General features: G+C 33.2%; 1 protein-coding gene across 1 annotated transcript; it reads right to left on the bottom strand.

Moving 5' to 3' along the window:
* Positions 1–1,199: 1,199 nt before the first annotated feature.
* On the bottom strand, positions 1,200–22,995 carry LOC133203219 (uncharacterized). The gene is made up of 6 exons (XM_061339050.1): positions 22,905–22,995; positions 11,662–11,767; positions 6,263–6,372; positions 3,800–3,887; positions 2,115–2,236; positions 1,200–1,280 (listed from the first exon to the last, which is right to left on the bottom strand). Exons 1-6 carry the CDS (start codon positions 22,960–22,962, stop codon positions 1,201–1,203), a joined length of 564 nt encoding a protein of 187 aa, XP_061195034.1. The 5' UTR covers positions 22,963–22,995; the 3' UTR covers position 1,200.
* Between the last annotated feature and the right edge of the window lie 620 nt (positions 22,996–23,615).

The following is a 23,615-nucleotide window of genomic DNA, read 5'->3' as shown; positions in this document are numbered from 1 at the left end:
GTCTATCAAAGGATTATTTATCAAACATTTCGATATCTTACACACAACAAAATAAAGTTATAAGTTGTAATTTGGACATTTTCTATTTTTCTACGACAGAAGTTCGTTAATGACAATGGAATCGTCGTGCAGCCTTCAATGTCTTATTCATTCAAATCCTGACTATATAATAAAACAATTATGGGCTGTTCGGTGGTAAATATGGTTTGTTATTCACCAGAAACATATCAATATTTACCACGGCTTCGCCTCGGTCAATATTGCTATATTTTTGGTGAATAACAAGCCATATTCACCTCCGTACGAGTCCATAATTGTACAATATTTACCTGAATGAAATTTAAGCATTTAGTGAAGGCTATTCTATTTAAAATTTATTAAATATGTACTATATTTAATATCATGGTATACAGCTGTTCAAAAAGGTGCACTTAAGTTTTTATCTCGCAAACCTGAAGGTCATTGTTATGTTCGATTTATGAAGATTGGAAAATTATTAATAATAAACTGAGTATAGTTTATAAATACTTCATTCTGAACAGCAAATCAAGAGACTACACAATCAGAAACAATTTCCATCAAGGAATTTTCACCGTTCTAAAATAATTTTTCAAGACAACAAAAAAATCTTTTGACAGATATTTTCTTTCTGTTGTACCTTGGCAATTCAAACTATCTTACACTTAGAGACCTTTTGATTGAAATCTACATAACTATAAAAGTACGGAGACGCTTTATATTATACATACAACAGTTATACACGTTTTCCAAAGAATTCTTGCGTCTTTAAAATGGACCAATTTTTCATGTATGACTTCAATCCTTGAAATATACATCACTTTATTTTATTTAAAATTACATCGATATTACGAAAAAAAATACCCTCGTCATCAATGTATCACTTTTGCTTCAAACCAAAATCTTTTAATGAACTGTAAATCCATTTATTTTAACAAACTTTTTAAACGAAATTTATTAATTACAGACATCGTATCCAATTAACTTGAACAAATTCTTATACATACTTCAATCTTCCAAATAAAATAAAATCACAAAGTACCCCTGAAAAAAAAATCACTTAGCAATGAAGGCGCATAACTCTAGATAATAATTTTGATCTTGTTTCCTTTCCGTTTTTTCCAATAATTCACATCTGGAATGACTGATGTCCACTAAAAAAGTGGTAGGTAATTTGTTGGTTTATGGAAAAATGGCTGCTAACACCATCATGGCAGCTGAGAAAACCATCCACAAGGCCGGGGTAGCTGAGATTCCGCCACCTACAAGAGAAAATGTGTGATATTTTGATTCCCTATTCTGGCCCCACCATACTCCCAGGGGACATGGTTTGGTCAATTTATAATCTAAACTACCTTACGAATTTTTCGCATCTTTTCTAACCTAGCTGCTCCTGAGAAGATTTTAAAGATTTTTCCTATATATTTCAATGTAAAACTGATTTCCATGTCATGGCCCAACCCTACAACCAGGGGCCAATATTTGAAAAACATTTAGAATCTACAATACCCCTAGGAAGCTCTCACACAAGTTTCACTTTTTTTTCTGGCCCAGCGGTTCTTGAAAAAATAATTTTAAAGATTTTTCCTATATATTTCAATGTAAAACCTTGATTCTCTATTGTGGCCCCGCCCTACCTCCGGGGATCATGATTTGAAAAATTTAGAATTTAGACTACCTCTGAAAGCTTCCGCGTAACTTACAGCTTTTCTGGCCCAGTGGCTCTTGAGAAGATTTTTTAATGAACCAACCCTATTATTGTCTTTTCTTAATTATATTATATATTATAATTATAAATGGGCTTGTTCATTTATTTTAAGAATTTAAACTCCCTTTTGCTCAAGGATGCTTTGTACCTACTTTTGTTAAAATTGGCCGTGTTGTTCTTGAGAAGTTATAAATGTGTAAAGTTTACAGATGGACGGATAGACAGACGCAGGACAACAGGTGATCACAAAAGCTCACTTGGGCTTTCAGCTCAGGTGAGCTAAAAAGGAAATGAACAAAACTGCAACATAAATAAATTAATCTAATACCTGCCTTAACACAACATGCAGCTTAAAGAGGAATTTCCTAATTCATTATTTAAATTTTACCTGGAGAGCCACACGCTTTTTCCGCTTGCTTGAGAGAATCCTGAACATCTGCGTAAGCTGGGTTCTGCTGACAGGCCTTTTTCTGGCTTTCTTCACAGTTTTTCAATGGCATATAACCCCCACTGAAATGAATTTCAATATGAAAACATTCAGTTTAAATATGTATTAAGTGGTTTCACCCTAATCCTAAATGAAGGTTTGAACAAACTTGCTTTCATATTAAAATGACTTATCAGAGCTTTGCTGTTCTTGAATAGATGACTCCCAAAGATTTTTTTTCCTATGCACTTCAATATAAATAAAACTTTAAGGTTCATAAGCCCTCTGCTCACTCATATAAAACGCTGCTTTAACTCTAATGATTTTCCAAAAGAAATGTGTTGTACAAATACAATAAAAATAATTATAGCATAGCTTGCGGCGAGGGGCAAAATAAGACAAAAGAGACATTTCAAATTGGCAAATTTTTAAAGGAATAATAGAAATTTATGGCATTAAGAGTTATATCTCTTATCAGAGTATCGATGATGTTGCCTAATGTGGCTCAGTCCTAACCGAAGGGGTCATGATTAGACAAATCTGAATCAACATTCTTTACGGATGTTTCTATATCAATAATATGACTCATAATGGCTTTGCTGTTCTTAAGAAGTTAATTTATTTTTTAGATAAATCCAATATACATTAATTCTTATGAACAACTTTGATCCCTTGTTGTGGCCTCATCCTACCCCCAGGGGCCATGATTTGAACAAACTTGAATCTACATTACATGAGTATACTTCTGTATTAATATTAAAAATCATGGCTTTGTTGTTCTTGAGAAGATTTTTAAAGATATTTCCTTTATGTTCCTGTTATTTTTTTTTATCTTCTTTTGATGTCCCACCATAATCCAGGGAGTAATGATTTGAACAAACTTCAATCTACGATATGTAGTGAAGCTTTTACATACGTTTCAACTTTTTCTGGACAATTAGCTTATGAGAAGAACATTTTTGAGAGATGCCTTTTAATTTTCACTAATTCTTAATTATCCCCCTTAAAAGAGGGTGTGGTCCTTGATTTGAACAAACTTAAATTCCCTTTACCCAAGGATTCTCTGCAGCAAGTTTGTTCAAAACTGGTCTAGTGGATGTGGAGAAGAATATGAAAATGTAAAAAAAAAAATTACAACAACAAAGGAGAAACTTGAATCAGAAAAGCTCTCTTGAGCCTTCGGCTAAGGTGAGTTAATAAGACAAATGGTAACAATCATCAAATGCAAAAAAAAAAAAAAAAAAAAAAAAAGAAAACTTTACATCCCTAACAAAAACTTACTATAGTTAACTATAGTTTACTATAGTTAACTATGGTAAATACTTTTTTATTTTGGTTTACTATGGAGCTTTACTCTAGAACATTTTGAAGATTTAGAGCCTTGACATTTCTTAAATTACATACCGATTATGTAATTTAAAAAAAACGTAAATATACAACAAATATTTCTTATTAACTTCATAAAATTACTTGTAGGAATTAAAAAAAAAATATTTCGATCTGAATTTCATAGTAAAAATACTTTGATTTACTATAGTGAAAACTTTGATTTACTATAGTTAACTATAGTACTTTTTTGTTAGGGATTACATAATTTGTAAACTTTACCTGAATAAATACAAAGTATATAATAAACAGGAGTTTACCAACTTATTTTTTTTGAGCTACCCCCAGTATTGTCCAAATTAATCCCAGCATCAGAGAAGCATTTCAATAAATTGCAGCCAGAATCTCCTACAAAAATCAAAATCAAGCATTGAAATTTACTTGTTACTCATCTCTGTTTGAGATTTCCTTATTTCATGGTGCTAAGATGTGAATATTAGCTCTAGATTGAAACTAAGAATGCAACTATTTTTCAGAAGTTGATTTTTTATATTTCATTTCAGAAAACTTTGCACAAAAAGCTACTATGATTAGGATCGACTTAAAGCCGATCAATGCATGTTACAGCGATGTTAAAAGTAAATTATTTTTAAGATGAAAATCTGCTGAAATTTAAACAAAAATTAAATTTCTTTCCCCTTTCAATGTGCAAATTTTTGTTTTCCCCACTTTTGTGAAAGAAAGGGGACACTAAATCTCATTCATCTGTCTGTCTCTCACAAAATTATTTAACCATTGTCATAACTTTTAAAGGAAAAAACATGGCTTTCATATTTTACATGCACATTACCTGTGATAAGACCTTTCCAAATGCACTAAGATATTTGACCCCTTGATATTAAGTTTGATTTACTTTTTTAAAAAAAATTACAATAATCATATTTGTTGAATGAAAGAAGATAGGGCCTTTATATTTCAAATGAGTATTACCTGCATGTGACAAGACTTTTTCTTAAATATAGTACAATTTCAACCTCATGACCTTGATATTCAAGTCTTACCTACTTTGAAAAAAATCAACATTGGCAATGACTTTTGAATTAGAAAATATAAGGCGTTCATATTAAATTATGTGTGCATTACTTGAGACAATTTTTTGTTCCCCGCTTTCACTGAAAGTGGGGGATATTAATTTGGGTCTGTCTGTCCGTCCGTCCGTCCGTCTGTATTTCTGTCTGTCTGTAACACTTTCGTTTCCGCGCGATATCTCAAGAACCCTTTGAGCTTTCGCAATGAAATTTTGCATAGCAACTGCCTATGGCCTAAAGAAGAACCCTACTAATTTTTAGGTTAAAAGGTCAAAAGGTCAAAGGTCAAGGTCATAAATTATAAATTCTCTCTGTTTTAACACTTTCGTTTCCCCCGATATCTCGCGAATTCTTTAAGCTTTTGCAATGAAGTTTTACATAACAACTTCCTGTGGCCTATGGAAGACCTCTATTGATTTTGAGGTCAAAAGGTCAAAGTTCAAGGTCGTCAATTCACCAATTTCGTCTGTGTGTTAAACTTTCGCTTCCGGGCGATATCTCAAAAAGCTTTTGACCTTTTGCAATGAAATTTAATACCATACCTCCCTATGGCATCTCTTGCCCCTCTCAAAGTGTCAAGCCCCGTTTTTTTTATTTATTGTATATTAAAAGTCGCTTGGAACTATTTTTAGCACAGGGGTATGTGGAGAGTTATTACGTGTAATACAGGTTGTCGGCGGACTTTATATTCTAATTACATCTATTAGAACTGTTTAGTAAAGGCTAAATTAAACACCATTGTGTAAAATTTTGACAATATCGAACGTGAATATAAACATTACATGTGACCTACTGTTTGGATTTAATTTGCTCTATAATCAAGTGTCTCCGTGATCTAGGGGTTATGATGCTTGCTTAGCAAGCGAGAGGCCCTGGTTCAAATCCCGGACGATCCGGGGTTTTTTTAATTTTTTTTTTCTTTTTTTTTTTTTTTTGATTTACTATATCATACTATCCAACATGTGAAATGAGAAAGTTATACGTCTGGCGTGTACAAACTCATAAAATCATTATTATAATGTGATATATATTCTATAAATTAAAAAGAATCTTCTATACACATATTAAAGAATAATCAATCAAATCTTTATATCCATGTTGGCATTTTTTTATTTGCTTCAATATACATGTATACATTTAATAATTCTACAAAACCAGGGGGGAGGAGTGTGACCCCCTCCCCCGAACTGCGCATGCTCTTCTTTTTACCCCTAAGCGGGGGACACACATTCTCTGAATTAGCTTGTTTTCTTCAGAAATAAATGTTTTGAATTTCTTAAATCAAACTTTAACTTTGGTCGAAATTTTTCGACTAGTACAGACAGGGCTTTTACAATTTTTTACAAGTATATTACTAATAACAAGATCTTTCAGAGGGACTAATATATTTTAACATATTTATATATTAATATAAATTTATATATTAATTTTTATATTACATATATTAACTGACTTAAAATCTGATGCAATCTTCCAAAAAAATCATCTTGGTCTTAACTTTTATTAATTCAAAAATTTACATCTTTTTTTTAAATGAACAGACAAATCAGGGCACGCAGACAAGACAGTAAAAATGTTCCATTAATTATTGCATCCCAATCAACATGACGACAAGGGTAACTTGTGTTAGTGACTATTCTTTGAATTTGCTTGTATTTCACTCGAAGGTCAAATAAATGACTAATTAGTAGTTACCGCAATACCCAGCAGCCAGAGTCATACCGCTCATCATCGACTGAAAGGTTGAATCTGCTGCACAAGCACTTTTGTATGGCTCAATACAGCTTTTCACACCTCTAACTGATCTGTAAAATATAATATTTATGGCATTTTAATATCTGTCATTAAACTGGTAAGAAACTATTTTCTGGCAATGTGGACGAATGCATTATTGTTTCTCTGTGGGTTTTTTTTTTTCATGAAGACATGCTATACGTATTTTACAAAAGCATTGCAACAAACATGGCCAATATCATAATGTTTAACTTGCTGAAATTATGCTTTCAATATTGACAAACATGACCAAAAAAAAAAAACGAAATAAAATTTGAAACAAAATTTAGGATGTTAATTGATAGGGTTATGATTTTTCATTCGTACCATTTTTATACCTCTTAAATGAAGATCTAGGAAAAACAGATTTTTTGGTTTGTTTGTTTGTCAGCAACAAACATTAACTTTGACAAGAACATTTTACTAATAAGGTCAGAGCATTCATATTTCATGAGTACATTCCTTATGATAAGCTCTTTCTCTTGATATCATCATTTTTGATCCTATGACCTTGTCCATGGATTTTGTCCTACTTTTGAATTTAACCTCCACTAAATCTTCTAAAAATTTGGTGCTGGGGAATTCATATTGTACATTTCTTCTTGGGGAACCAACTTTTTTTTCCTTATTACTTTGACCTTGGAGATTGACCTTCTTTTGGAATATTTAAACTTGGCCACTTATGCAGAAAAGTTGGACAGATCAAGCATCCTAACAAGTTTAATACGAAATGCATCATCCATCCAATTATGTTTAGTAACATAGAGCTTATGCTCACTTAAGAAATAGACATAATCCTATTTTAGCTTAAACCTTCTCAAAAAACATAAATATACTCTACAATATGAACCTGGCCATTCTTCTCAAATGTTTTGGCCAAAAATGTAGTATCTGCAATCTTCGAAAGGCATTGGGGGAAAAGGAGGGGAAGGGGCTGATTCTCCACTTTATTCCCAAATATAATGCTCTGCAGATAATTTACTGGAAAATTTTTCACTGACAAGCTGGTCTAATTCTCAGTCGGTCGGCAAGGCTGATCAATGCGTGATTTGGAATTTCTTGGAAAGAAATCTACCTTGAAAACTTAAACCTGGGATGCCTGAAATCTGAAATATTTAGATATAGCCATAAAATTCTAAAAGTAGGTTGTGTTGACCTACTTTTCAACTGACACACTTTGAGGACCCAAGATGCATCAACTGACAAAATTTGCTGATTCTATGATAATTAGTATCTGAAAATATTTAATTACAGCCACAAAGTTCAAAAAGTAGGTCACAGTGACCTACTTTTTAGTTGACACACTCCGAGGTCCCAAGATATATCAAGTGACACAGTTCGATGATTCCAAGTCAATGAGTATCTGAAATATTTAACAAGAGGCCCAAGGGCCTTAACAGTCACCTGAGTATAATACAACAGTTTAGAGGATCCATTAACTGCTAAATAAAGCTTTGTTGCCCAAAAGCAAGAAAAATAGTATGATAAGAATCAACAAAATAATTGGTGTAGTATTTATCAGTCCCCCATTTAGCACTATTACCACGCAGACTATTGACAAAATATCTACCTTTAACCCCATATTACCTCTCACATTGGCCTTTCTTGGCCTTTGAAGAACATTTAAAAAGATTAGTTATTTTTGTCTCATTTTTTTTCATTTCCAGGTCTACCTGATCATCAAAACTACGAAAGTACTTTTTGTATTATACAATAAAAATTCTTGCATAATTCTCTTTTCTATAAACCTTTCAATTATATTATTTACAGTGATTAATTATCAAAAGTGAATGGCAAAGGGGAATAACTTTTCTCAATAGAATACAAATTAACAGAGTCCTGGCAAAGACCAGAATACTTAACCAAATGGTGCAGATGTTCAAAATTCTGGCAAAAATACCTTTGCTTATTAAAACTACTCTGCTTGCCTCCAATATGCCTAGGAGCACAGAGGATTTTCAAAGAAATAATGCATTTTCACTAAAAGAATTAACACAGTCCTATCCTAACATCAGAACCCATGACCCAGGGTCATGAAATTTACAAGGTATCCTCATCATTATATCTATCCAATATATATGACCCCCCCCCCTTTGCTCGTCATAAGCATGCACTTTGTTTGTCTGCTCAATACCCAGTAGCAGACAGGATTATTAAATACAATTAATGCATTTTCACGATATTATTAATAAAGCCCCACCCTTAAACCAGAGCATCTGACCCAGGGGCCATGAGACTCACCATTCTGGAAGAAGCATCCTATCCTTGCTCATCATAACTATATACTAAGTTAGTTTGTTTAATACCTTTCTTTGTTTTATAATCAGGAGTAGAAAAAATATTTCGAAAGAAATTACGCATTTTTACTATATAATCAAAAGAGCCCCGGTTCACGAGAACCCCCAATCCTGGGGCCATGAATTTCACAATTTTGGAGGAGGCATCCTTACTTATCATAACCATGGATTTTGTTTAAATAATACTCAAATAATACTCAGGAGCAGAGAAAAAGATTTTCAAAGAATTAATGCATTTTCACTATATATAATCAATAGAGCCCATTTGCCCTAACACCAGAACCCCTGACTCTGGGGCAATATAATTCAGAATTTCTGAGGAGGCAGCCATGCTCATGTACATTGTTAGTTTATTCATTACCCAGGAACAGAGAAGAAGATTTTCAAAGAATTAATGCATTTACTATATAATCAATAGAGCCCCGCCCTTACACAAGACGCCCTGATCAAGGGGCCATGAAATTCACAATTTTTGAAGAGACAGCCTTGTTCAACATAACTATGTACTAAATTAGTTTATTTAATACTCAGGAGCAGAGAAGAAGATTTTCAAAGAATTAATGCATTTTCACTATATATAAAATCAATAGAGCCCATTTGCCCTAACACCAGAACCCCTGAGCCTGGGGCTATGAAATCCATAATTTCTGAAGAAGCACACTTGCTCTTCATAACTATGTACTTGGATAGTTTATTTAAAACTCACTAGAAGAGAAAATTTTCAAAGAATTAATATATTTTTACTTTATAGTCAATAGAGCTCCGTCCTTACACCAGAATCCCTGACCATTGGGCCATGAAATTCAAAATTTGGGGAAAAGCACTCTTGCTCATCATACCTAAGTTAGTGCAGAGGAGAAGATTTTCAAATAAATAATGCACTTCCATTATTTGAACTATATAGCCCCAACCTAGCACCAGAACCCCTGACCTTGGGTTATGAATTTCACAATTTTGGTAGAGAACTAATACTTATTACAATCATGTCAACAGTTTGACTGCTTGATGTCCAGGAGTAAAGAAGAAGATTTTTTAAGATTTTATTAATTTTGGTGGTTTTAGCCCCACCCCTCAGACCCCATGGTGTAGGGACCGTGAAGTTCACAATTTTTGTTCCCCTTCACAAATAGATGCTATATACCATGATTGGTTGAAATTGGTTGAGCGGTTTCAGAGAAGAAGCTGAAAATGTTCAATCTTAACGCACAACGCAACGACAAAAACGGATAGCAATAGGTCAGCTGAGTGACACAGGTGACTTAAATATAGCCATAAAATTCTAAAAGTAGGTCACAGTGACCTAATTTTCATTTGACACTCTCCGAGGATCCAGGATGCATAAAGTGACAGAGTTTGCTGATTCTAAGCCAATTAGTATCTGAAATATTCAATATAACCATAAAATTCCAAAAGTAGGTCAAGGTGACCTACTTTTTAGTTGACACACTTTGAGGACCAAAAGATACATAAAGTGACAAAATTTGATTATTCTAAGCTAATTCCCCCAAATGGAGGTCATGGTGACCTACTTTTTCAGTTGACACACTTTGAGGACTAGAGGTGCACCAACTGATAAAGTTCGTCTTAGCTATTTAGTATCTCAAATATAAAATTATAGCCATATTATTCAAAATAGAGGTTATCAACTTTTTGACTGAAATACTCCAAAGATCAAAAATGCAGCAACTGACAAAGTTCGATGACTCTATGAAAATAAATATCTGACATATTTAAATATAACCACGAAATTCCAAATGTAGGTCAAAGTGACCTTTTTTAGTTGACACACTCTGAGGACACAAGATAAGTCAAGTGACAAACTTTGATGATTTTAAGTCAATTAGTATCTGAAATATTTAATTACAGTCATAAGATTCCAAAGTCGGTTACAGACACCTTCTTTTCAGTTGACACCCTTCGAGGATCCAAGATGCATCAAGCCAATAAGTATCTAAATATAGTCATAAAATTTCAAAAAAGGTAACAGTGACCTGTTTTTCAGGTGAAACACTTCAAGAACCCAAGATGCATCAACTGACTAAGTTTGATGATTTTACGATAATTAGCATCTAAAAATATTTAAACATAACCATAAATTCCAAAAGTTTTTTGATTGAAATTACTTGAGGCCTTCAGATGCATCAAACAAGGTTTGATGATCAAAGTGTCCAAAATATATTTTAAAACAATTTGAAAATGAATGTCTGCAAAATTCTAAAAGTAGGTCACTATGACCTACTTTTTAATTAATATGTTTTAAAGTCCCAAGATGCATCAACTTACATGTACAAGGTTTGATGATTCTAAACCTCTTAGTATCTGGAATAATAACCTTAAATGTTTTTTAAAAAAAGATTAACCATAAAACTCAGAAATTACGTCACAGTGACTTACTTTTTAATTGACACACTTCAAGGCTCCATAATGCAAAAAATGATAAGTTTTGATGATCATAGACTTCAAAATGTCCAAAATATGCAAAAAATCAAATTGAAAATTAATACATGCAAAATTCATAAAGTAGGTCACCGTAACCTTTTTTGAGTCAGGATACGTGGCCAGGGCTAGTAAAAATTATGGAACGTAGCCCGACTGGTCTAGTACTTTTACAGGTTAATGTCAAACCCTGACATAATTTTGTAATTCTTGGCTTTTATTGTACAGGCCTATAGGAAGCAATTTCAGTTGGGGGAGGGGGCAAACATTTTCAGTTGGGGGCACTATCAACTACCAAATTTCCTTGACAAGCCCAAAAAAAGAAAAAAAAAAGTCATCAGACGGTTTTATTGAGGGTACAAGCACATAGTAGCTAAGTTTTATAATATTCTATATATCGGCATAATTATAGGGACAGCCCCCCCCCCCGTACCCCCCGGTTCCTACGGCCATGTTGTATTGACAATATTTAATGACAGTCAAGTTACCGAAGTAATGAATGAGTTATTAAAATCACAGGGTTTTTTTAAATTGTCTCTTCTGAGTCTGAGTGGTAAGAAATATAAGTCAAAATACAAAACTACTCACGCGCACATGGTCTGTAAATCTTGCATTGACAATGACTCCATATTTGGCATTACAAACCCCTCAAAACATTTGGACATCTCTCCCATGTTACATTCTGAAGACACTCCTGAAAAAGTAATTTTTTTCTGTATAATGAAAGAAATATCCCCATTATATTTAAATTTATATACTGTAAAATCACATATCTTCGTCGGGTCAGATTTTCATGGTTTGAGGAAAAATATTGGCACATGGGGATTTAAAAATTATGCAATTTACTATTTAATCAATTAAGTCCTGTCCTAGGTGTCCAAAGTATGTTTGCTATATACCCACGCTCAAAGAACTTTTTTCAAAGAAATAATACATTTTTACTATATATCCAACAGAGCCCCGCCCTAACACCCAAAGCCCTTACAAAAGGCGTATAATATGAAGTAATACTAGAACCCCTCACTAATGGGCCAGGACAATTTTAAGGAAGAAGTACACTTCCTGGTCATAACCATGCATTTAGTTCATCTTTTAAATACCCTGGAGCATAGAAGGTTATCACAGAAATAATGCACTTTCACCCCACCACGAAGAACCCCTGACCCATGGATCATAAAATTCACAATTTTTGATGATGCATCCTAAGTTCACATCATGTGATGATAACCCTGCATTTAGTATTTTTGCTTATTACCTTGCAGAACAATTTTTTTCAAGATTCATAAAAAAGCACCTAGTTTATCTGCTAAAAAAGACGACTAAATAATTTACGCATTTTCACCATATGAATATTAGATCCCCAGCCTAACTCCAGAACATCTGCCAAAGGGCTATGAATTTCACATTTTGGCAGAGTATTCAATGCTTATTATAAATCTGCCAACAGTTTGACTTCTTCATGTCCACGAATAAAAGAATACGATTTTTAAAGAAAGCTCTTGTTTTGATGATTTTAGCCCCATCCCTAAGGTCATGAAATTTTACATTTTTTTTCTACCCTTACACCCATTAATGTTATATGCAAAAGTTGTAACAGTAGTTCAAGAGAAGAAGATGAAAAGTTCAATAGCTTACGACTGAATCACTGATGGACAATGCATGATAACGGATGAAAACGCTAGCAGTGAAGGAGAGGGGAATGAATAATAAGCCTATTGAAAGGCAGACTGCTTCTCCCACAGTTTTTGTTGTAGAATGTTCAATGTTTGATTCAAACCATTGCAGAAATTACATAACCAAATCTACTTTCTCTGCAATGGCTGAAACCATTAATTTCTCAATAAACAATCGAATAAAGCATTTTGTTGTTTAAGCAATCACGTGCTATGATTACTTCTATTTACCTAACATGTCTAATGTTACAGGGTTCTGCCCTGAATCATTTTATTAAAAAAATATTTCTCATTTTTAACTATGTGTCTAAGTAGACTATGTGTCAAAGTGGACTCTCACATACAGTGTATATGTTTCATTTATAAAAGATGACTAATAATAAGTATTCGCGATTATTAGTCAATAATTCTAATTCTGTAGTACTTATTATGCAAATCATTTTGAAGTACAAGTGTAACAAGATTTTAACCCACATCAAAAAATAGTTCCAAGCCAAGATTTTAAACAATTTTTTTTTCTTTTTATTACAACACTGTACTCTGTTTGCCAAGGAGCAAAGAATAAATAATTGCATTTCCACTAAAGGTTCAACACATCCCCACCCTAATACCAGAAACCTTAACACCCAGGATCCACGAAATTCACAATTTTGGAAGACGCACACTTGATAACCATAACCATGCTCATTAATACCATTTTCAAAGAAAAAAATGTTTTTTTTCACTTTATAATCAATAGAGCCCCCTTTCCCCCATCTCCCTCCAGTACCAGTGGCCCTAGCACAAAGAAATCCACAATTTATGAAAAGAAAAAGCACCTAGGGACAGAAAATAAGATTTTCAAAGAAATTGTACATTTTTAAAATATATGTTTAAGAGCCCCGCCCTATCACCAAAACCACTGGTCCAGAGGGTACGAATTTCATAGTTTCAGTATAATGTCAATCTTATACGGTACTAATTCTGATGCACCAGATGCGCATTTCGAAAAATTATGTCTCTTCAGTGATGCTCGAGCCGAAACGTTGGAAATCCAAAATATTTAAATAAAAAAGACTTGGAAGAGCTGAAAAAAGGTGCCAAAGACTAGAGCCAAATACCTCATAAAAAATATATAAGTGTAAGAAATCCTTGCTTATCATATCCATACAATTTGTCCACTAAATACACAGGGACAGAGAAGTCATTTAAAGAATGTATACATTTTCATCTATATAGCTCTGTCCTAACACCAGAACCTCTGACACAGGGCCATGAAATTCAAAATTATAGAAGAGGCAAACTTGCTCTTCATAAACATGAATTCTTAATATCTGCTAAATATCCAGAAGTAGAGAAAAAGATTTTCAAATAACTAATGCATGTTCACTATATAATCAATAAAGGCATAGCCCTGTCATAAACCAGAACCTGATCCAGGGGTCATGATATTATCAATTTTTTAGAAGAGACACTCTTTCTCATCATATGTAATATACTATGATTGCTTAATATCCAGGAGCAGATGAAAAGATTTTCAAAGAGTCAATGCATGTTCACTATATAATCAATAGAGCAATCAATAATCAAAGAAACAAGATATGTTTCTGAAACATTGATGCCCTGTATGACAGCTTTTGGCGAAGTTTGCAGTTTCTCAAATGCAAGTCAAACTCCAAGGTCAAGGTCAAAGTGTCAAATTAAAGGTACACAGGGGAAGGCCTTGTCAAAAGAAATATACATGTGAAAAATTAAATCCCTAGCATCAACTGTTCAAAAGTTATGGCCAAGGTTAAAATTTTTAGAAAGTAGGTCAAGCTCCAAGGCCAAGGTCAAAAGATCAAAATTGTTAGTATCCAAAGGAAGGCCTTGACACAAGGAATACATCTGTGAAATATGAAAGCCCTAGTACTAAGTCTTCAAAAGTTACGCCCAAAGTTAATTTTTTGGAAAGCTGGTCAAACTCAAAGGTCAAGGCCAAAAAAATCAAAAATATTTAATCCCTAGAATCTTGTCAAAATAAATATAAATGTAAAGTATGAAGACCTTAGCACCAACCGTTCAAAAGTTATCTCCAAGGGTAAAATTAGGTAAATTCTAGCAAAATTTGGTCGAACTCCAAGGTCAAGGTAAAGAGGTCAAATGTAATGATACCTAAAGAAAGGCCATGTCACAAGGAAGACACGTTTGAAACATAAGAGCCATAGGTCAAGGTCATGCTTGTTGAGTGAGGAGGTGTTTTCAGGGCTCTCTTGTTTTTGTGGAATTAAGATACTCATAGTGGTTTTTAATGAAGTGAAAATTGTCACAGATGTTTCTGAACTGTTTTTTTTTCCATCAGAGGATAGTTTCATGTAAAAAATAGTGGTTTTGGATTTTGCTTTACCTTCTTCAAAAATTGAAAGAGAAGTCTTGAGTAGTGTTTGACTAGTATTCACCTAAGTGCTACTACTTGGGTTCACCTTGTGTTCATCTTGTGTTTACCTGTATAATTGTGTAGTGTTGTGGAGCATTACAATGTCAACAAAGGAAATAAAGGACACGAAAGCTGGAAGATCAAACACCAAACAGACAATGGACAAAGGAAGACCTTCATTGTCACTGTCATCAGTCTCAGCTGAGGTTAAAGGCCAAGTTGTATCTATAAAACCAGCAAGCAAACAGAGGAGAAATTCATCTGCAGGAGATCAAGATGACAATTCAGAAATGGACAACATCAAAGTTACTCTTTCCTCCGTGCAAGAGACCCTTAAAAAACTGGTGACCAAAGATGACATAAAAGATCTAGTCAAAAGTGTTATTATGGAGGTAAAGGAGGAGTTAAAGAAGGAAATGAAAGAGGAGCTTAAAGAGGAGATCAAAGAGGAAATTAAGGTAGACATGTTGCAGGAACTAAAAACAGAGATAGACCAAGACTTGGATGAGAATAAGAGTCAACATGGTCAAGAACTTTCCAAGATGAGACAGCAACTCTCAGACAAGGTGGATAGTTTAATGATGGACAATGACACCAATATGGGGAATGTATCACAGCTGAAAAAAAAGGATCAGTGTATTGGAAAATCAGTTGAAAGAAACAAATGGAATTGCCAGTACAGCAATTAGCATGGCAAATATGAATCAACAATACTCCCAGAAAAACAATATCAAAATTATGAATTGGCCAGAACAACAGGGTCAGAATTTAAAAGAGGAGTTATGTGCTCGGGTGGCTGAAAAAGCAGGGGTCACTTTGGACCCAAAGGACATTCTGGCAATTCACATAATTCCATCAAATGACAAAAATCACCCAAAACCTGTGATTGTCAAATTTGTTAGTAGTGAGGTGAGGAGGTCGGTGATTATAAAGAGAGAACAATTAAAAGAGGACTTTATAATGTTTGATCACATAACCAACATGAATGCGCAGCTGCTGAGAAAACTGAGGGCCGAGGAGAGACAACATATTGTAGATAGTGCGTGGTACTACAATGGACACATCTTTGTGTTGGATACAAATTGGAAAAGACACAAGATGGATGTAACGGATGATATTGACAAAAAACTTGCGATATAAGCATGTACTTCGAAAATGTCCACAAACAGGAGGAGCTTAAAGGACAAGGGTGACGTTTGCCTAAAGGCGAGGTATGCCTAAAAAATGTAAAGAGTCAATAACTTTCTGTGGTTTTCCATGTTTGAGTGTAAGTGTAAGTTTATGTGTGCACTTTCAATTATATGTAATTTATCATTATAATAGTGCCAACAGTTTATCTGCTTTTCTCAAAGCCTTAAAAATTTATCAGTTTTTTCATTGGAATTAGAATGTAAAGAATTAACTTAACATGTCAAAGGTTGAAAGCTTAAATAATTTAAGTATGAATGTTAGAGGTTTTTCATCAAATTGTCAAAAACGCAGGGACGTATTCAACTGGGTAAGAAATAAGAATGTTTCTATTATATATTTTCAAGAAATTCATAGTACAGAAGAGGTAGAGAAGTTATGGGAATCCGAATGGGGTTATAAATCTGTATTTAGTAGTTATACTAGTAGCTCAGCCGGAGTAGCTGTTTAAGAACAACTGTGAATTTCAAATCCATTCTGTACAAAAGGACCTCTCAGGTAGATATATTATATTAGATATTACTGCAAATAATATCAGATTTACTTTGGTTAATTTGTAAGGCCGAAATAAAGATAGTCCAGAATTTTTCCAGAATATACACACTGAAATCAATAAAGTAGAAAAGGTAAACGTTGAAGGACAGACAAAAGATGTAAAACTTCTTGAAAAAAAGAAAAAAAATCCTTACAGAATTCAAGAGAAAAATATATTGAGGGTTTAATGCTAAGGTCCAAAGCTACATGGTATGAAAAGGGAGAAAGAAATACAGACTATTTTTGTAGGTTGGAAAAAAGAAATTTTGTTAATAAAACTATATCAGAACTTTTTGATGCAGATGGGAATCGTATAATGAAACAAGATCTTGTATTAGTTGAACAAAAGTCTTTTTTCTCAAATTTATACAAAAGTAAAAAACAGTACTGTAGTCAAACATCACTAAATGAAAGTGCTTTCCTAAATCATAATGTTAGGTAATCAGATATGCAAAAGGAGAATTGTGAAGGAATCTTAAAGCTTGCAGAGTGTACGGAAGTATTGAAGAAAATGAAAAATAAAAAATCACCAGGTTCTGATGGCTTCACTGTAGAATTTTATAAATTTTTTTGGAGGGATTTAGGAGTGCTTGTTATTCGATCTTTAAATGAAGGATATTATACAGGGAAATGTCTTCATTCCAATCTCAGGGTATAATAACTTGTATTCCAAAAGAGGATAAAGATAGGCGATATATGAAAAACTGGCGACCTATCTCATTACTATATGTAGACTATAAGATTGGTTCAAGTGCCATATCAAACCGTATCAAAAAGGTTCTGAATGATATTATCAGTGATACACAGAAGGGATTTATAAAGGGACGATTTATTGGTGAAAATACTCGATTTCTGAATGACCTTATTGACTATTTGAGAGAGAAAAAACAGTCTGGACTTCTACCTTTATTAGACTTTGAGAAAACGTTTGATTCTCTAGAGTGGGACTTCATTGTCAAAGCACTACAATTATTCAATTTTGGTGACTCCTTGATTAAGTGGTTTCTTACATTTTATTCCTCTAGTACTAGTTGTGTAATAAATAATGGCCATTTATCAGAATTTTTTAGTCTTCAGAGGGGTTTCAGACAAGGTGATCCTTTAACTCCATATTTGTTTATCATCACGCTTGAATTACTAGCAATTTCACTCAAGAAAAATGTAAACATTAAAGGTATTATTATTGAGGGGGAAAGAAAACAAATTGGGGCAATATGCAGATGATTCATATTTACTACTGGATGGAAGTGAATCGTCTCTAAGAGAATCAATGAGTGTTATTGATAAATTTGGTAGTGTATCGGGATTGAAACTTAATATATCTAAATCACAGGCAGTGTGGTTAGGAAGTAAAACAGGTTCAGCAGAAACTTTGTGTACAGATTTGGAAATTGGTTGGGGAAAAGATAGTTTTAAACTTCTTGGAATAACTTTTCACTAATAACCTTGAGGATATGATTACAAGTAATTTTCAAACAAAAATTACCTCTATTAAGAGATTGTTAGGATCATGGACAAAAAGACATTTAACACCACTAGGGAAAATCACAATTATCAAAACTTTAACTCTCCCTAAGCTTATATACTTATTTTCTGCACTGCCGGACTCCCCAAAAGATCTTTTGGATGAAATAAACAAAACATTTTTCAAATTCATTTGGGGATACAAGTCAGAAAAGGTTAAAAGAAATACACTTATCGGGAGATATGAGGATGGTGGTTTAAATATGCTACACTTATCATCTTTCATTTCATATATCAAGTTAAAATGGGTAAAGAGGTATCTGACCAAAACTGAAGGTGCATGGCAACATTTGCTACATTGTATTTTCAAACTTAAAAGTGTTGATTTCATTTTTTATTTATCTAAAGGGAATCTTCAAGAATTTGTTAAAATCATTGATAATAATTTTTGGAAAGATGTACATGTAATTAAAGCATTGAAGTCCTGAACATGTATTAGATTATTTGTACTTAAATATTGGAAATTTTGTGGATGTCAAAAAGTTGGAATTTTATACAAAATGGGTTGAAAAAGGTGTTAAGAACCTGAACGACCTAGTGTCGGAAAATGGGAAAATAAAATGTTTCAATGAAATAAAAGATGTACTTGGTACTAATAATTTTTTAAACTATTTTCATCTGATTTTAAATATACCCTCAAAAATTAAAAGAAAACTCATTCCTTTTAAAGAAAATAGAATTCCTGAAAATACTGAACCAGAAATATGTCTTGTACAAAAATTGTTATCAACAAATAATGTTAATTTTTTGTATCATATCATGAAAGAAAAGGAGTTTATAGCCCCAACTTCAAAAAAAGATAAGTGGGAAACTTTACTAGATGAGTCAATCTCAGAAAAAAAAACAGGAAATTCTACTTTGTAAATGCATCATTATGCACAAAAGAGACGAAAATAATTTATTTTCAATATCGAGTACTGATGAATTATATTGTTACTAACTCCTTTCTTTATAAAGTTAAGCTGTCAGAAAATAGTTTATATACATTCTGTAATAGTGAAACAGAGACAATCATTCACGTATTTTATGATTGTGTACATGTATATGTGACTGAATTTTGGAATGAATTTGTACAATGGTTTAATGTCATTGAAAATGATTATAAAATATCCACAAGGATTGTTTTACTTGGTAAAGGGAAGTTGTTTAGAAAATTTTCTTCTGTTAGTTGCAAAAAAAATTATTTATTATTCAAGATCACAAGGTTTTACGCCAATATTTATTGATGCTGTAAGGTTATTTAAATATTACAGAAACATAGAAAATTATTGTGAAAAAATATTTCAATGTAAGGACAAAATAATTAGTAAATGGGCCCTGTATGATAATGTATACAACAAGTGATGAAAAATGTTTTTGTTTTGTTTTGTTTTGTTTTGTTTTTTTTGTTTGTTTGTTTTTTTTGTTTTTTGTTGTTGTTGTTGTTGTTGTTGTTTTGTTTGTTTTTTTTTTTTTTGTTTTTGTTTTTTTTTTTTGGGGGGGGGGGAGGGGGGGGGGGTTTATATCTTCTCCTTTTGGTATATCCTTTTTTTTTTTTTTTTTTTTTTGATAAATTGCATGATTAACTGTCATATGTCTACATTTGTGTATAGTATTTTATTTTAGAAAGTGCACTGTCCAAGTGTGTGTAAGTGTGATGGTAAGTGGGTGTAAATTGTGTGGTATGTGTTTGTATTTATACATATGAAAAAAGGCTTCAAAATAAAGCATTAAAAAAAAGAGAGCCATAGCTCCAACCAATCAAAAGTTATGGGCAATGTTAAAGATTTTGCGGACAAACAGAAACCTAGACAGACAGACTGACGGATATGAAAAAAAAAACTATATATCTTCGATTACTGGGGCGTAAAAATGCACTTTTACTAAATGTTCAAATGACTCCTCCTCCCATAACAGAACCCCTGACATTTTGGACCTCAAATTTAACAAATTTGGAAACGGCATCCTTGCTCAGCATAGCCATGAACCTAGTTTATCTGCTAATTATACAGGGCGAGAGAAGATTTCAAAGAAGTAATGCATATTCACTACTAGTATAATTTATGACCATCATGATCATTCCAGTCCCACCCAAACTCCAGATCCCCTGATACTGGGGTCAAGAATTTAAAACTTTGGAAGGGGCTCAATTCTTATTACAATCATGCCAACAGTTTGCTAGCTTGATGTCCACGAGTAAAAATTTTTAAAGACAGCACAAATTATTTTGATGGTTTTAGCCCCTTTCCTCGGGATCCAGGGGGAGAAGGGACGATGATAATTAACAAAAGTTGTACTTCTTCAACCATTAATTCTATATGCCTAAATTGATTAAAATTTCTTAAGAGAAGAAAAACGAATGAAAGATGATGATCAACAAAAACAAAATAGCAATAGGTCATCTGATTGACTTAGGTGACCTAAAAATGGGGCAAAATGGTTAAATTATGTATCATGATCATGGATAATCAAAGTCATTGTCTAAATATTGTATTCAAACATTAAATTATAAAATAATAAGAACATTTCACAATTAAGACTACAGTGTTACAAGGAACGCGGGGACTGCCTGCTTTTTAATCTCACTAAAGATGTAAATAAAGAGTGGTCAGTTATTAATTTACTACGAGCATAATGGTTCATGGATTTGAAAGAAAAACAAGAGGTCAATGGGCCACAACGCTCACCTGAGTAACTTTGGCCCTGCTTTTCTTCACCAGATGTCCCCCTTGTAATACGTATTGTGGCCCCATCCTACCCCGGGGTCATAATTTGAACAATTTAGAATCTACACTACACCAGGATGCTTCCATATAAGTTTCAGCTTTTCTGGGCCAGTGGTTCTTGAGAGGAAGATTGTTTAAGATTGTTCCTATGTATTTCAATGTAAAACTTGGATTCCCAATTGTGGTCTCACCCTATCCCTGGGGGTCATGATTTGAACAATTTAGAATATACACTACAAAAGGATGCTTCCATAAAAGTTTCACCTTTTCTGGCCTAGTGATTATTGAGAAGATTTTTAAAGATTATTCTTATATATTGCAATGTAAAACATGGATTCCCAATTGTGGCCCCACCCTACTCCAGGGGGACATGATTTGAACAATTTAGTATCTGCACTACCCCAGGATGCTTCCATAAAATTTTCAGCTTTTCTGGCCCAGTGGTTCTCGAGAAGAAGAGATTTTTTTTAAAAAATTCCTATATATTTCAATGTAAAACTTGGATTCCCCATTGTAGCTACACTCTATCCCCGGGGGGTTATGATTTGAACAATTTAGAATCTACTCTACCCCAGAATGCTTCCATAAAAAACTTTCAGCTTTTCTAGCCCAGTGGTTCTCAAGAAGAAGATTTTTTAAAGATTTTTCCTATAGATTGCTACGTCAAACTTGGATTCCCCATTGTGGCCCCATACAAGTGAGCTTGTAGAGAACTGAACAAAGGTTAGCGATCTATAATGACGTTCACACTACTGAACTGGGCACGCTTTCAGGAGTTATTCAATAAACAACTTGCCTTGAAAATGGTTACAGGAATTTAAATACGCAACCGACAATTAAATTAATGGTACTCTTTATACCCTAATGATGTACATGTACATGTGGACACGTTCTTTCAACAACAACAAAACAATCAAACAAACAAACAAAAACAAAACAAAACAAATCAAACCAAAAAAAAAAATGTGCATGGGTTGGGAACGGCCATGCATAAAATGAAAATTTCCATCTAAATTTAAATGAAACTAGTTTTTCTCGGAATAAAAGGGGATAGTCCATTTCCTCCTCCTTGATACTTTGTGTCTGTAATTTTTTGTGACTTTATCATGTTTATCAATGTTAATGACAAAGTATGATTTGTTCTTTACAAAAACTGTATATAAGGAGTATGACTACTGACAATGCAAAGTTTTAGTAAGAATCGAATATGAAAGAAATTAGCTTTAGAAACTAGAAAAATAGATTAGAAAATTGCATTGTTATTTAACCCGACTTTTCTTTCCATTTCGTTTTAAATTTATTTACAAGGGACGGACTGAGAAAAAGAATCGCTCCGTCAGATAGATGGAGGTCAAATAAATTACCACAAATACGAAAAGAGGTTATTGTAACGTACAATGTCATTCAACTTTTTCACGCTTGTTTTTAAAGACAGTTTATTTCGTTCTTTTTTTATACAACTTGTTTTACAATTTTTATAAGCTCTGTTCATCTTTGAATCTTCTTATAAATCCTTATACAGAACGTCTTTTTTATGTAAGTTCTTTTTATGCGACAACACGTGTTCTCTGTTCGCGGCGTTTTAATCCGTTGTCGATGACCGATCACTCGCCGCCAGGAAAATTCGGATCAATAAGATAGGCTAGACTTTATTTTACTTTACGCTCATACTCACAGACTTCTCACCCTTTAATTAATTCAACATCCCACGATAACACCCCCACCCTCCCAAAACAAGGAACGTCTCGTCTCCGTTTGAATGCATGTATGTAATAAATATGTACTGATACTAGACTATCGATTTTATCTCACCTGAGAAGCACATGGAAATACAAGTAATTCCGATTATAATTAGAGATCTAGAATTCATATTGTCTTTTCTTGCAATGGGTCAAAGAGGCTATCAAATATCCATTGGATTTTTTTTTTTTTTTTTTTTTTTGCTCTATTTTTTTAAACGCACACACATACACTCTCTTGAATGCCGTCTGCAGGGTTTCCTAAGGGGAAAGCTAGTATTACGATGGTTAATGCCAACCTCTACAAACGTTGACCCAGAGAAGGTGGAGCTACTGTCATTATTCAAGAGAGAATGCTTCAAATAAGATATACTATTAATTAATTAAACGAAATTAATTAAACGAAAATCCACGTAACTTTGGAATGTATGCTTTTTGATGATTTATTGAATTTCTTACAATTTTTTTTTTAAATCTTAAATAGTTTCATGCAAGACTTTGATCCCCTATTGTGGCCCCGCGTTACTCCTGGGGGCATGAGTTGAACAATTTAGAATCTTCACTACATAAGTTTCATACATGTACTTTCTGGTTTAGTTATTTTGAGAAGACTTTTCTTATATATTTCAATGTAAAAAAATGATCCCTTATTATGGCTCCAACCAACCCCTGGGTAGCATGATTTGAAAAATTCACACTCGGTCAATAATGTAATAATGTGAATTGTGATTGATCGATGTTTTAAAATAAATGTAAGTAAACTATAGTTAAAGTCTGATAAAAC

Source organism: Saccostrea echinata, unplaced genomic scaffold (assembly GCF_033153115.1).
Source record: "Saccostrea echinata isolate AGI-Se365-2 ecotype Australia unplaced genomic scaffold, CSIRO_AGI_Sech_v1 ptg000049l, whole genome shotgun sequence".
Taxonomy (NCBI): Eukaryota; Metazoa; Mollusca; class Bivalvia; order Ostreida; family Ostreidae; genus Saccostrea; species Saccostrea echinata.
Note: the sequence above shows the minus strand (reverse complement) of the source record. Positions and strands in the feature narration are given on the sequence as shown.

Coding starts and splice junctions, on each gene's coding strand:
- LOC133203219 (XM_061339050.1), bottom strand. CDS start 22,962: ATGAATTCTAGATCTCTAATTATAATCGGAATTACTTGTATTTCCATG. Junction 3,888..6,262: donor TCTGGCTGCTGGGTATTGCG/GTAACTACTAAT, acceptor TGATTTTTGTAG/GAGATTCTGGCTGCAATTTA. Junction 2,237..3,799: donor AGCTCAAAAAAAATAAGTTG/GTAAACTCCTGT, acceptor AATTCATTTCAG/TGGGGGTTATATGCCATTGA.